Source organism: Zonotrichia albicollis, chromosome 1, assembly GCF_047830755.1.
Source record: "Zonotrichia albicollis isolate bZonAlb1 chromosome 1, bZonAlb1.hap1, whole genome shotgun sequence".
Lineage (NCBI taxonomy): Eukaryota > Metazoa > Chordata > Aves > Passeriformes > Passerellidae > Zonotrichia > Zonotrichia albicollis.
The window spans coordinates 109205761-109221409 of record NC_133819.1 but is presented as its reverse complement, the minus strand read 5'-3'; the positions used below and the strand labels follow the sequence as shown (position 1 = coordinate 109221409).

The window sequence follows — 15649 nt, the reverse complement described above, 5'->3', positions numbered from 1 at the left end:
CCACTTTTCCCTGTCTTTCATCTTTCCAATCTCTCCTAGCAGAAACATAGGAAACAGTTAAGGCAGATGGGTATGTGATTCTGCTCATTTCCAAAGGAAGAACAGGTGGTGAGGGAAAGGGCATGGGAGAAAGCATGATGTGATTTGGAGAGAGCGGAGGATGAATGAGGAGGGGAAGCATTGTCCAAGCTGGGACTGATGTGTAGGATTTCAGTTACCTGGCTATGATGCAGAAGGAAGAGGGGAAAAACTGAGGAGTTTATCTTAGAAGAGTAAGAAACAAGAGTCCCAGGTGAAGGATAATTATCAGCCGGATTTATCAGCTCAAGACTGCTCTGTTGACAGTGGCATCAAAATTAAATTTCTAGTTTCTTTCAACTGGAGTGAACAAAGAGAAACTGTTACATTTTGTACCCTTTTGAGAGTTGTGAAAATGGCAAATGGGAGAACCCTTGGTGTACCTTAAAACACAACTTTTCTTCACTTTCAGCCACCTTTGAGGCAAAGTAGCTGAAGCCAAGCAAGATATGTGTTGTTTGGCACCACTGTTTGGAGTCCTTGACAAGTGTCCCAGGAGAAATCCTCTCTTGCCTCTGCAGGTACAGCGAATTTACTTAGGCTTCACCTGTGACTGCAGGAGTTTGTCTTGAGAGAAGGTTGCTGGAGGTTTTGAACAGAGCTGACCTGAGGCTCTAACAATGCAGAAACTGCTGAGGGCAGCAGATTGCCTTGAGGAACAAATCAGCTCTGGTTCCAAGTCTGTGTCATCTGTGCTAGAGCCCTGGAAAATGAGACTTGCTCCTGCTGCTGCCTTCACCAAGGCAGAGTCACTGCTGGGAGGGAAAAGAGGCAAATCCCACCTCTTGTCAGCTCTGGGATGAAGGGATGAAGGAAATCTGGTTCTGCAGCATCCTTTTATGCCTCTATTACATCTGTCCCCTCCCTTTTTTGTATCCAATATGCTCTTGCCCTGAACCTTGTCCATTCCTGCGCTTTACTAGGACAAGAATTCAAATTTAGTTTTGCTGCTGAGAATAATTGACCTGTTTTGGATATAGAGCTCATGAATATGCCTGCATGTGCCAAAGGAACATAAATGGATCAGGGCTACAGGAAAGCTCCTACAGTGACTGTTTCTATCCACTGGGTCTGCTGATGGGGAGAACTGCAGGCAACCAAACCACATCTTCCTCTGTTAAATGCTCCTCTCAGCAAATTTTGGATAATTGTAGACAGTTTGACAATAGGATGACTTTAGAGCTCTAAAGGTTTGGCTAACTGCCAACAAACCTAGAGGGCACACAGGGATTGTTAGAGAAAAGCACAACCTGAGTGGGAGTAATTTCAGAACTATTTAATGTCCTTTTGTGGTACAGCTCCAGCTCCCCACCTTTTCCTGTTGTTCATTGTTGTTCCATCTTGGTTAACCCAGCCCAACCCTGATATCCCAGTATCAAATCTTCTCTGATACAGCAGTGGCAGTGGTTCAAAAGGACCAAGACAGAATGCTAATGGAGTAAAGAGCCATCTGTTTGGTCTAGATTTCTGTGAGGTTTGGTTGGGCGCTGTTTTTGGCAGGGGGAGGTCTTTACTCAAGAGGAAAGTCCGTGGTGAAATTTTACTTCTCTCTGTTATGACTTTTAAGTTATAATGGGTCAGACTGGTTGTCATGAGTCCAAGAAGAGTTTTCCTCAACATTGCTAATTTTGCTAATGTGATGGTAGATTTTCTAGAGTTCTTGCTCTCTCCTAGGAAAATCTTCATGACCCTGAGCTCTGTATCCACATTAAGGTCTCACATATATCATTAGGGCATAACAGCAGTCTTGGCATCCTTGCAGTTTACTGAGAATGTCCTTTAAAAATATAATAGTTAGTTGAATGATGGTTGATTTCACAGAGCAAGGGGACTTTCTGTTTCTTCCATGAGGAAACCAAGCCAAATCTGTGATTCAGATTATTCTACCGGAAAGTTTTTAGCTCTTGTGCCCAGATTACTAATATTTTCCCCCAAGGTGTATGCATTTTGCAGCAAGCACAAACAGAGTGGCATGGATCACCAGAAGCTCTCAGATGACTGCAAACAGCTGAGACAGAATTCTCCTTTCCCCAGTCTATTTGCTAAGCCTTATTCTGTTGGCAGATTCAACAGAGTCAACCCAGGCAGTGTCGGCACAGAACAGAAGGATGTTCTTCATGGCTGGATGCAAAGAGACAGGTGCAACCAGTGGTCTTAGATTCTCTTTTCTTGCTTTTGCAGTGTTTCTTGAAGTACTTTGCAGGATTAGGTAATAGGTGCTTTATAAGAAATAGGTAATTTCCACATGACAAAAGTTTGGTCTTCATTATCCAGCCAAGTGTCTTCAGACTGGTTATGCCAATACAATAAAATCCCTGCCCATTTCTGCATACTATTCTGTGATTTGGCAACATTTTGCACACACTTGAGAGATACACTCTTTTAGCACTGTGTAAAGCAATTGTGTCATCAAAGCCAGAAGTTTTATTAACTGTTTTTGATTGTTTCCTTATTTATATTAGCCGATTTTTAGCTGAAGTGGTTTGTTCCTTTGGTTTATTTTTTTTATTCCAGCTGAAGTTGTAGAACATTCACAACATTTCCTGTTTGTTTCATGTCCTTTCTGCAAAGCAGAAGAAATTGAGAGGAACAATCTTCTCTCTGAGGTTAAAATGAAGGATAAATTTTCATATGGGCAAGTGATAGCTTGCCTACTGTCTATAAAAGTAATCATTTATGCATAGGACTTTGAGAAACTGCTATTGTAGGGCGAATATTTGCCACTTTTTATTCAAAATGTATTATTACTGATGTATTGTGTAGTCTGTAGTATTGTGTAGTCTGTAGTATTGAGGAGTATTGCCTAATACAAATACCACAGTACTTACATTCAAATTATGCTGGAAAATGTTGCTTTACATTTCTGAACCTTTTAAATGGTGAAAACTTTTCTTATTTCTTAATATCAGAATCTTTCGGTTGACCAGTAGATAACACACTATAAGCTTTCAGATATTTCTCCACTAATTTAGCCAAAAATACTGAAAAAGTATTGAGCTTATGTATATTTGTTGTTTTATCAACTGTCACCCAGCTCCAGAGAAAGCTTAAGAGATGGAGCAGTCCTTCAGAGAGCATGAACAAAACCAGAATTCAGCAGTCTATACCTCAGGTGGGCTTTTGAGCAGCAGAGAGCAGGGAGGTAGTGGCATTTGTCCATGGTACTAGGGAGAAGCTTCATGAAAGCTCAGAGTTCATGGACAGAAAGTACAAAGAAATTAAGATCTGGCAAAATTCCCCAATGTGGAGGCGGTTTGTAGCTTCTGTGTCTGTCTGGTACTACTGCAGGGAGCTGGAATTCTCAACATGACTTCCTAGAATAGTACCAGGCTTCTTGGACTTCACAGAGCTTAAGAGCCAGGCAGACAGGGACTCCTGCAAGGGTCAGACTCGTTCTGCTGAGCAGCCAAAAGGCCTCTGGGTTTGTCTCCTCCATACAACAAAATTTCAGCAAGCCCAGTAAGTGGGAATGATTATACAAGTCCTGGGTGGACAGGCTGGCCCATGAGCATCCCACCATGAGCTTCTGGCGTGATATAGCTTCAGAATCCTTTTCCTGTATGAGTTTGGATATGATCAAAGCCAGGAAGCAAAGCAGGCAGGTTCAAACAGATTTCCTGTCTGTGGATGCTAATCAGTGCTGCTGACCTCAGTAGGACATCAGGAGTTTTCTAGTTTGTTCAGCTGCATGTGGGGTTCTCTCTACCCATCCCTAATTAGCCCAGGCACCAGTGGCCAAACTGGAATTCAGTAGCCAAAATCCCGTCCCTCTCTATATGGGATCTGACAAACTCATTTGAAGCAATGGGTTAACAAAATTAATTTACAACTTCCTTTGAAATACAGTGCCTGCCCCCCAAAAATTAAAATTGTTCCAGATACTTTGATCCATTTAGCTTTACAAACAAAGCTCCTAGAATTCTGCCTCTACACTTTAGATATGACTGGCATTCCTAAGTACTTAAACTCCTCTGCTTTCTGATTGAATAAAACTAGTTCTTAGAGAATATAATATAGATAATATTATTAGAGAAACATTTTAGTGTAAGCCAAGCCCAATATATCTTGCTGGACAAAAGAAAAGGTTGAAAATTTGGGAACTCCAGTGAAAACAGAGGAACTAAGTTGATTAAATGCTCCGTCTGGAGTTGGGCAGAATGATCCAAGGGTAACTGCTGAAATAGTAGGAGATTTTGGTAAAGTATCCAGAAAGTCATACCCAGCTAGTCTTTAGGGAAAGAAAAAAGTGGTACAGAAAATGTAAACCATAGAAAGAATGTATTTCCCTTCACTCTACTACCGTGTGCCAGAATGAGCGAAGGTCAGCTGTTCAGAAGAACACTGTGTTCACTAATTTAATTATCTACATAAGCAGCCATGTTTGCAAATGGCTAAGGACCAATCAGCTCCCATGGAAACCGTATCAGGTGCAAGCCTGTTTAAAAGTACAGCTGGCTTAAATACCTATACAACCATTTTTGAGTGCAGAGACCTTCTGATAATCAGAACAAAAAAGTTCGTGGTTGTGAGAACTCAAAGAAAGCTGGATATGAACTTCTTGAAGTAGTTCTTTGTGATTCTCTGACTCTTCTACACATATTGCCAAAGAGGTAGCAAAACTGGCTTGTGTGTAGGATTTGGATGGTGATTTTTTGATGAAGAAATTATGTAAAGCAAAAAAGTTAGTAATTTAGAGACTTGTCCAGAAAACCAATTCAAGTTAGCAGCTCAGTTCTCAAGGCAATTTTATCTGGGAAATCCCAGGAGTTCCAACCACCAGCGTTCAGAATAAAATCTTAATCATATCTTAAAATCACAGGGATTTCTTCTTTCTAAAATTGCAAAACTGTGTCTTGCCTCCTGATTTCCAAGTATTTACAGAGAAGTAATTCAAGCTTTCAAAGTTGTCTGCCAAAGACTAATTTCAAACCTCTCAGTTCCAGCATATGGAGGAGGAAACTCCAACCAAGTATCGTGAGGCTCTGAGATTTGGCAACCCTGCCATCAAGATGCTACTGTTGAGGCCAAATCCATAGGAATGGCCTTGAAAGAAAGACCCTATTATCTCTCACCAGCTCTTCCAATTCTTCATCCCCCAAGAAACTCTCAATTGGAATAGGATGCTGGGCTGTTTGCAAAGAGATTAAATTGTTCACAGCTGCTTGGGAATTAACAAACTTCCTCCTCTTTCCAGCATATTTCTGAGCCAGGTGTAGGATACTGTGTGAGGTTCTTGTAGGACCTGGAGTTGGCACAAAGAACAACGTTTTCAAGTCTGCACATATATCTGAGTTACCAGGGCTCAATAATAATTTTCTGGCAGATTAGTCCTGCCCTACAGCAGGTTTCTATGATCACTAAAGCCAGAATGAAAGCAATGGGTCTGGATTTCACACTTTATATCCTTCCATGCTGAAGCTTTGATTTTAAACACTGCTTTATTTTTTTTTCTCTCTTTTGACACTGATCTGCAAGAACAAGTGTGACAATTCACAGGTAAACAGCAGAGTAAACTGAAGGAACAGGTCTGTAACAGACCAAGTGACACACTCATAACTTGAAGGAAATTACTCAGAATAACTCGATAAACCTTTGCCAAGATTGCTAAGGGAGAGATCAAGCACTGCAAATTGCAAATGTGACCTTGTTTGTCCAAGGCAAAGAAGGAGCTTGTAATTTTTCTCTTGCTTATTTTAACAATGCTCATTTCTACTAAAAGCAGAGTCTTTACTAGCAAATAACCACCTGCTTGTAGTTGTATAATTCATGAATGTGCAAAGTCTTGGCTCTAGGATTTTTCAGATTATTTAATTTATTTGATGATACCTTTTGTTCTGTAAAAAGAAATTGAGTTTTAGCCTTGATCTTCAAATAAGAAAACTTTGATTCACGCCCAGCTTAACCTTTCATAGATAGAAAAAAGCAAGGCTATTCAAAGCACAGTACAATTCAGGGCTGGACAAAAAAGCTTTGCAGTTAAGGATTCTCAAGAGTTGCAGAAGTGGTTTGTTGGGGTGTTTTTAATGCCAGACGCTTACAAAATACTGATGCTTACCAGATGCTAGAAGGTATTTTTCATCTATTTTATTACCTGATGCTGGAAAAAGAGAGGTATATCCAATACATCCAGTCTTTTCACTAAACTTCATCAATTTTCTTTTTGCTTTCTCTGAATCATTTCAGGTGTTTCTACTTTTCCAGGCTTACTCTCTATAACTTAAAATGCAGCAAAATGCAGGTGCAAACTGCAAAGAGACCTGAAAGGTCCTTTATGGCCTCTGGCTTTAAACCTCAAATGAAAGTCCTGACAGTATCCTGAGGCTTTACCCCCAGTTTCATTTGAAGACCGATACAGTGGGAACATTTAATTAATGCAAGTGGTTTTGCATAAAGGACTTCCCTTATTTTTAAATACTCTACCATTTTTTTCTTGGTATAAATTAAACCATGCTGCTAAAAGGAGGTGATAGGGTCTGGCAGTAAACATTGCAATACTTTTTTTATCCCAGCACTCTTCTTTCATATGACCTATGAATTTATTCCCTTCTACTTGAATGCTGCTTTACAAGTTAGTGTAACTTAAAATTCAACCGCAGTGGAAAGGTGGGTCTGGGTGACAGCCTGAGCAGGGCTCTGGCACTGTTTAACAGTGTGTATACACCCTCTGTGGGCTTCCTTTGAACTCACACAATTCTAAAGTTGCTTAAATTGGGTTTGTGTCAACCCAGCTGAGATAACTCTATTGAGAAGAGAAAATCCAAGAAGACAGACCATTGGTACTGGGGTTTTTGCTACATAAATACCTGAAAGGGAATTTCCAAATTCATGATGACACAGACATAATACTGGTGGAAAAGGGGAATAATCAGTTTATTTCAGTCACTAAATCAAAACAAAAGTATATTGACAGTGAATTAATTCCATAAAGAGGCTTTAAAGCCACTAGTTGACGGTTAAAAGAAGATTCCCTTTTCCATGCTGGGCTGTAGGCCAGCTGTTGTCCTGTCCCTTGGGGACCCCATGCTCTGAGAAAAGCCTGGTATGAATAAGTTGCAGGGGGTATAAAGCTCTACCTCTGGTCCTGTGCAGGAATCAGTGCTCAGCACACCTCATGGCAACACAGAACCTTTGGGTCATGCAATGGGGATGGTGAAAGGAGCCAAGGTAAAATCCATATGGTACAGAAACAAGTGGGAAAGTGCACTTCTTCAGAGTCTCATGTTATTACATTCTTGTTTGGATTCAGGCTTTTTTCCCCTTTTTTCTTAAAGCAATGTTTAAGGAGTTTCCTTAGCCAGATCTTGTTATCATATAACCAGTTGTCCCTCCCTGCATTTGTAGACCTCATCCAGCCCAGTGTGACTTCAGTCCAAAATAAACTTTTACTGGAAGATTATAATCTTCCAGAGGATTTCAAGAACTCTGTATCCAATACAGCATAAAGTTATGCTCTATTACATAGTACTTAAAACACTTTATGCAGTAAAAACTTGTACTTAGACCTACAACACCCGTAAGCTTTGTGGTTTCACAGGGATCCCTCTCTTTGGAGCTCCCTTTCTTGAGTTACTGACTATGTCCTTCTAAATTTCCCTCACCTTCATGTAGAATGTATGGACTCGGTTGAGAAGGAATAAAAACTAACCAGTTATCAGCCTGGGTAGAAAGACCTCTTTCTGCCTCCATGGAAGAGCACACTTTGTGCCACTAACACATCAGGTTGCTTGGTGTCAGAAGTTCATAGAAATGATCAGACAACCACTACAGCAACTTTAACCAGCTACCACTGTGTCACACAGACCAGCCAATTTGTTTCAAGTGCCTCAACACCAGAGAAGCAAAGGCAAACACAAACTGAAATACAGCTAAATAAAAGCATTAGTATATCTCTTGGCAACTTACCTCCAGCACATTTTAAAAGACCCTTAAAACCTTTATGCAGCACAATGCAATTTATTACCTGCCTCCCTCCAAGCTCTCTGACAACATAGCTCTTCCATATTTTTGGAAGCAAAAGTGCTCCAGCTGCTTGACACTGAAAATAAAGGTGATTTGCAAAGTCTTGCCTTTTAGTTTGCCAAGCACTGTGTGCTTTCTTGCAAAGATGATGGCTTGGGGTTTCTCTGGTTTATTTTGAAAACAAAGCAATTGGGAAACAAATTGTGGCCTCAGTGGCAGAAATATTGCTTTTGTAAAAGGAAAAAAGCTCCAAAAAACAACAAAACAAAAAACGTGAGTGAGTAACAGCAAATACCTGCAGGGGGGAAAAAATAAAATAGGAGCATACTGGGGAAATTGGCTTTCAATTGGCATTGGGGAGCTTCACAAGGGGGCTGGCTTGATGCTGCCTTCACCTTTCACAAGGTTTGGCTGGTAGCTGGTGCTTTGATATGTGCAACTACTACTAACATTTCATAATATGACAATCCAAGAGGTGAAATAGCTTTTGTATTTTAAAATCCATTAAGAACAGCTGCAACTAAGTGCTGATGGATGCATCCTCACTTTACTAAATCAATGTCTCCTTTGTTGAGTTATACGAAGCTGTTTCATTGCCACGCAGATGGGAGATGCTAAAAAAAAAAAAAGAAAAAAATTAAATAAAGGAGATTTAAAATCTGTTATAGCACACTTGTTATAGCACACTACATGTTAGCATTAGCTGTCCCTAGTAGAAACAACTAGAAATATCATATACAAAAATAAAAGAGTAAAATAAAAACGGAATTAGCATTTGAAGTGACAGTTCTGAAATGCTAAAAAAGCTTATCTCAAAACTGCATGTTTCTGGGTGGGAGAAGGATTTCTAGGACATGCTTTTTCCCTAAGTGAATTTTCCAAGAGTCCCAAGTGTTATTTGCCTTCTAGTTCTGTAGTGTCAATATGGATTTCTCATACCAATTTCCACATAGCCTGCCCCTACAGTGAAAACATCTTGTGTTTAGAAAACGTATTACGACATTTAAACATGTTTCTTGTATTTAACAGTAAAAGTGTATGTGGAGAAAAAGTTATTTTCTTTAAAAAATGCCTGGTGGCCAGCATTAGGGTTAACCCACAAGCTTGTTTTAAGCAGTGTTTTTAAAATAAACTTTTCTAGATGCCTAGACAGGATCCTAAGAAGCAAACGGACCCGATGGTTTTTCTTTGCTTGTTGGCTTTTGGGGTATTCCAGTTTAGTTCCTCGTGAAGCCTCATGATGAAACACCTACCAAGGCTCACCGAAGCACGAAGGTTTAGTTGGCCGTAACGAAATAACCACTTACAGAGGCTACGGGAGAAGAAGGTTTAGTTAGTCTGAAGGAGAATTGGGCTGTGGAAAGCTTTAGCACAATAGCCGATTGTCAAAGAACACTGCTCTAGCAAGCTCTCTGCTTGCCAGGGGCGAGCCCAGGGGCAGGAGTAGCTTAAAAAAGAAGTGAAGAAAGACCTGAAACTATTTGCTAATGTGGTAACAAGCACTACCTTTATTATGAACCAACTGACTCATGGAGGAGGTTGTTTTGGTTTTTAAACCGGCATGCTCATTCCGTGCTATATGAACTGATCTCCAAGTCCTCGTAAGGATAATCCGTGGTGAGGCCAGTCTATGATTAGTGTTCAGTGGCTATCATATCTTCTGTTACTGACAGCAGTAATAAAATGTATTCTCCAAGTGCGGACAGGACCTATTTGATAATCAGCCTCAAACCTTGAGTCCTAGGGGAGAATGCAGAATGCTGTCTGTGCCTGCACGGAGCTCTCAGCAGGATAAACCTCTGATTAGTGACGTGGAGGGTGGAGTGGATGTAAGTTTAATGTTATGTGCCAGCTCACATTAGACAACCTTGTGCAACTCTGTCAGTTTTGGAATGCAGTTCGATTACCTTATCTAACTGGAGAGCTTGAACAATAGGATTTAAACTTCTGGAATACAACTGACTAGGCTAAATGCTATTTTTAGGAACATAGATAGGTAAGTTAACATATATGTATATGATTAACTTACCTATTTGCATATAGATTATACAGGTATATAACTTATGCATGTGTCTTCCCAGTTACGGGCACCTGCAGCACTCTGAACACCTCACTTGCTACTCTCTAAATTCCCCCTGGCTGCTGAGGTGCTTCCAGTTGATGTGTGTAATACGGATGCTCCGTATACATTTTTCCCCTCCAACCTCACTGCAAGTTCTTTATGTCCTTTATACTTACTATTCGTATACTGGGCTGCATATTCATCTGCAAGTCTGTCAACACAGTTCACCTCCCGCAATCAGAAAATGGTGATTAAATGAACATCCAAGTACAGAAGCTGTCAACCTCGTGTTCATCTTTTTTAAAGTTAAAAAAAAAATTCAATTACCTTTTGCACTCATATGGCTCTGAAAAGGTCTTTAAAAAAAAAGTTTCTTCCACGATCGTAAAACAAAATCAAAGGTCAATGCCGATCACATAATTTTTAGCATTTACAGGAAAAATAAAGAAAAATCATGTCTGTAAAAAAAGTTTATGCTGCAAACCCTGCAGTTCTCTGTCTTCTAGGGTGGGTTGTAATAGCTCCTAAAAGGAGCTTGCCTGGGGAATTTAGCTTTTAACCACAACAAGGTACTGTTTGTTTTAGCTATCTGTTTCAGCATTTGGTCCATCTCATGGGACGGTCTTTGAGACTTTGTTTCAGGATTAGGTTACAGATAGAGTATGACAAGGAAAGGGAAAAAAAAATATCCTTATTTATATCCTCTTACTTGCATAGGGAAAAAATGCAGAATTTTATATATGTGCCATCGACCTGAGAGGGAACACAATCCGCTCTCAAACTACAGAGTGAACACAACTTCTGTAGTGCGTGCAACAACTTTGACCTCCGTGCAATTACTCCAGGCTTACATCAATATAACAGTGCCGGCTTTCTCTTCAGTTATTTCCCGGGAGTGGCAGGCTCTCTTCCCGCAGCGCTTATTTATTTCGAATTGGCCTAATTTGCTCAACAATTTGCACATCCCTTCTTTGGCATCCCGCGTTTCCCGGACGGCGGGAGCTGGGGCTGTCGGGGCCTCCCCGTCCGTGGCCGTCGGTCCCTGCCCCGGGGGAGCGGGCACGGAGCTCGGCACCGCCCGGCACCGGCGGGCACCGAGCCCTCCCGAGGGAAGCACCGCGGCCGGGGCCCGGCGCTGAGCGATTCTTACGGATGAGTAAGCAGCAAATGTGGTAACTCAGGCCAACAGCTCTGCAATTAGGGCTATAATATCAGGTGTAGCCAGCAGTCGCAATGAATATTTATTTCATCGTACCGAATAAAAGAAATGGCCCGGCTAAATAGCACGGGGAGTTGCGTGGGGTCCTTTGGTTTGGAGAGCTGGGGGGCTACCAGCGGGGACCCCCCTCGTCCCGAGTGGGACAGACTCCCTATCCCCGCGGCAGGCTCATGCCCTGGTTCCTGCCCGAGCCCAGCCCGGCCCGGTCCGTTCCCGGGCAGGAGGGTGAGGAAGGCAGCGTGCAGCAGCCGCCTTCCCGGGGCACAGCCGGGCGGGGGGCGCGGGCGGCGGGGGCAGGGCTGAGCGGGGTTCCGCGCCCCCCGCCCGCGCCGCGCCGCTCCGGGGCTCCCCTCTGCGAAAACACCCGCGAAGCGTCGGCTGGTTCTGGGTCCGGCGCGGCCCGGCGCGGTGGCGGGAGCCCCCTCGGGTTTTGCTCCGTCGCGGAGGAGGGCAGCGGAGGAAGAGCGCGGCGGGCGCGGTGGGAGGCAGCGGCGGTACGGGGGGGCCGAGGCCCCTCCGGCTGCCCTGAGGTCTGCAGCCCCAGCGAGCAGGAGGGCGGCCCGGAGCGCCCGTCAGCCCCCGAGCCCTTATTGCTCCCGCTCCGCAGCCAGCCTCGCCGGGGCTCCCGCCAGCCAAGCGAGCGCCTCGGCCACCGACTGGCTGTTCCCGGGCGGACTGCAAGCCGCACGGATGCAATGCCCCGAGCGCCCGTCTCCTCCCGAGCCCCTGGACCGAAATCCGGGCGCCCGAATAAAGGTGCGAGGTCGGCGGCAGCGATGTCGCGGCAGCGCGGCAGGCGGGGAACGGGGCCGGCTCCTCCGCCCGCTCCCCGGCAGCATCCTATCGAGGTCTGAGCCGTGCTGCGGACAGGCACAGCCCGAGCCTTTTCTGTGGGGGGATTTGGGTTTCGTTTGGGTTTTTGTTTGGTTTTTCTTTTCTTCGCTTTGCGGGGTTTCTTTTTTTTTTTTTTTTTTCTTTTTGGTCTGTGTTTAAGTTACTGTGGAATGAGGAGGTGCGAGGCGTCGTAGCAGCTCGGTGGCGGTCCGTCCCTACCGAAAGAGCCGCTCCACAGGCGGAGTGCTTTCTGTTTCGGGGATGGGGAGGTGGGACGGGCGCCGGGGGTGGCGGGGGAGCCTCCGGGCCGGGGCGCACCTGCCCGGCGGGTCCCCCCCGCTCCCGGCGCCCGTCAGCGTTGCTCGACGGGACGGACCCGAGGTGAGCGGCGGGCGCGGTAAGTAGCGCTCCCTTCCCCGCGGTTCCCCCTCAGCGCGACTCAGCCTCCTCCCCATCCATGCCAGCCTCTCCCGCCCCTTCCCCGCCGCCGCCAGTGAGAGCGCGGCCCCTTTAAGAGCCCGGCTTTGCCTCCCGGTAGCTGAAGGTCATTAAAACACAAAAGCGCTCCAGCGCTGCGGTCCAATATAGCGCATGCGCCCTGCCCGAGGACTGGCAGGGAGACGGCAATATGGCGAGAATGCCTGGCAGCGGCGGCGGCGGCGGAGAGTGGAGCGGCGGCGGCGGAGGGGGCGGCGGACGCGGCGGAGGCGGCGGGAACAATGCGGGGGACCGGCCGTCCGGCCGCGGCGTCGCCCCCCGCCCGCACCGCTACTGCAGCGCCGGCGAGGAGGAGGAGGGCGAGGAGGAGGATGAGATCCAGGAGGTGCAGATAACGGGGGACGAGGAGGAGGAGGACGGAGCCGATGGGGGGCTGCTGCTGGACGAGGAGGAGGAGGAAGAGGAGATGGGTCTGGAGTGGGACGGCGAGGAGGAGACGGAGCCGCTGCCGCCCGCCCCGGGCCGTACGCCGGGCGGCAGCAGCAGCGGCGTCGGGGCTGCCCCGGGGGGTGCCGCGGCGGCTGCCCCGGGGGGCGGCGGCGGCGGCGGCCCCGGGGGGGCGGCGGAGGACGCGGAGCTGGAGGCGGCCCTGCTGCTGCAGCGGCCGGAGCGGGCGCGGCTGAGCGAGAACACGCGGCTAGCCACCCGCTACGCTGTGCGCATCTTCCGCGAGTACCTGAGCGAGAAGGCGCAGAGCCCCGACTTCGAGACCATGGACAAGGGGGCGCTCTGCCGGGTTCTGCGCTCCTTCTACGCCGAGGCGCGCTCCAAGAGCGGGCAGCTCTACTCCAAGTCCTCCCTCATCAGCATCCGCAGCTCCCTCAACCGCTACCTCAACGAGCCGCCCTACTGCCGCACCCTCGACCTCACCAAGGACCCCGAGCTGCGCGCCGCCAACCTCACCCTGGCCGCTGTCATCCGCAAGCTGGAGGAGCAGGGCGCCGGGCCGGTGGTGCAGAAGCAGGCCATCACCCGCGCCGACCTCCGCAAGCTCTACACGTGCAGCGTCTTCAGCACCCAGAGCCCCTTCGGGCTCCTCAACAAGGTCTGGTTTGAGACCTGCATGTACTTCTGCACCCGCGGCCGGGAGAACCAGCGTGAGCTGGAGGAGGACTCGTTTGGGCTGGCCGTGGATGAGGACGGACGCAAGTTCGTCTACTTCAAGGCGCTGGGGCCCTACCACAAGTCGCGCTCGTCCTCCTGGAGCAAGAAGCGGGCGGAGAGCAGCGACGAGGAGAACCTGCCTCGCATGTATGAGACTGGCACAGAATTCTGCCCCTATGCCAGCTTTGTCAAGTACCTCTCCAAGCGCAACCCCCTCTGCAAGGCCTTCTTCCAGCGCCCGCGGGACCACTGCAGCGAGGGGGACATCACCTGGTACGAGAACAAGGCCATCGGGAAGAACCTCCTGGGTACCCGCATGCAGATGCTTTCCAAGGCGGCCAAGCTCTCCAAGACCTACACCAACCACTGCATCGGTGCCGTCTCCATTGCCACCCTCAACAGTATCGCTGGCATTGGCACCAAGCTGGGAGGACTGCAGCCACCCCAGCACCACCACCCCCCTCCCCACCACCACCACCTCCTCCACCACCCCGCTGGCGGGGGCTGCTACACCCCTGCCGCCCTCAATGGTGGGCCTCGGCCGCGGCCGCCCGCTGCCAACCCCTACGTGCTGCCCAAAGACGGGGACGCTGCGCCGGTGAAAGCAGAAGCGGCCGCAGTGGCCCCAGCCAAGCGGGTGCTCTACGAGGCCGTGTTCCCGGCAGGGGCTGCGGCCGGCGGTGATGCCTGTGGGCCCTCTGCCTCCCCAAAAAGACTCTGCCGCCGCCCCGCCGAGCCCCTGGATGCCGCTGCGCCCGCCGTGGTGGTGGTCTCAGTGAAACACGACCCCTTGCCTCACCTCCTCCCCGAAGCAAACGGGCACAGAAGCACCACCTCACCCACAGTAGTTTCACCTGCTATTGTTACCCCCACACAGGTAACCGGAAAAAGAAAAAGGAAAAAAAAAAGAGAAAAAAAGTGGCAGCCCCTCACCCTGCCCCACATAGTCTGCACTGCCCCCCTCCTTTCTTGCCCCAAGGCTGGGCACTCAGGCACACTGCCAGCTTTGGGGTAGCTCTTGAGTCACGCTCACTCTTCAGGCACCCCAAGAGCCCAGACGCAAGTTATCCAAATTACTTTTGCCCCTTCAGTCTCTTCATGCCCTGCCACTGGTCCAGTGGCCACTCACTGTTTGCCTGGGTGTTGGACTTGACTGGTGCCTGGGTGCTGCCATGCTCCCCCTCAGTGGCAGCACCGACAGCTCAGCCCTAAGGGCTCCCCTTTCCTCCTTTTTAGTTCTTTCCCCCCTCTTTTATTTCTCTTTTTGCGGAAGATGTCGAAAGTCGGGCCAGAACAGTAGATAGGGGCATCAGGTATCATTAGTGTGTGTGGTGTTCTTGATGTGCTAATGAACTATTTGAATAACCTCAAATGCAAGAAACAGCCGGGAGAATACTCAATTACACACTAGTAATGAGGGTGTAATTTTAAACTTCAGAAGTTAACAAGAGGGTTAATATGGCAATTGCATTCATCTTGTATTTGTTTATTTAAAATAGCTCTGTTTCCTGGCAGTGATCCTTTTTTTTTTTTAAGGCAAATTGGCTTTACTTGCCTTAGTTACCATAGTGGCGAAATATACAGTAGGAGCACAATTAAACGGGTTTAGGTGCAGCTTAGCCGTGGAATGAGCCCAAATTCATTAGATGTGTTTGGTTAAGGTAAAACGGTGTTGTGGAAAACGCTGCTGAGCTGTGCCTTGATGTGTGCCTTGCAGAGCCCCCTGTGCCGTGTGCCAGCACGTGCTGGTGCCTGCTTCCCATCCCCTCCAAAAGCACTTTCCTCTCGGGTGTTGGAGCGCCGGAGCTAAATTACTTCAATTAAAGCCTCGCTGCACCTCTGCAATTGCCTTGAAGTTTGGAAGCCACTCCAAGTGAATCTGTAAAGCGTACGCA

At 47.3% G+C, this 15649-nt stretch overlaps 1 protein-coding gene across 7 annotated transcripts in view; it reads left to right on the top strand.

The window, feature by feature from the left end:
• The window catches only part of KCTD1 (potassium channel tetramerization domain containing 1), a 100049-nt gene that overhangs the window by 20508 nt on the left and 63892 nt on the right, over positions 1-15649 (top strand). The window contains exon 1 of one of the 7 annotated variants that reach the window (XM_074549934.1): positions 11893-12074. The exons of 2 other annotated variants lie outside the window; for them this stretch is intronic. In XM_074549934.1, the coding sequence (XP_074406035.1) occupies positions 12009-12074 (66 nt within the window). In that variant the 5' untranslated portion in view covers positions 11893-12008. Of the gene's footprint in view, positions 1-11892; positions 12075-12142; positions 12167-12329; positions 12550-12665; positions 14632-15649 lie in introns of those variants that run through there. 4 more of the 7 variants (XM_074549927.1, XM_074549930.1, XM_074549971.1 and 1 more) reach the window with 4 other exon arrangements.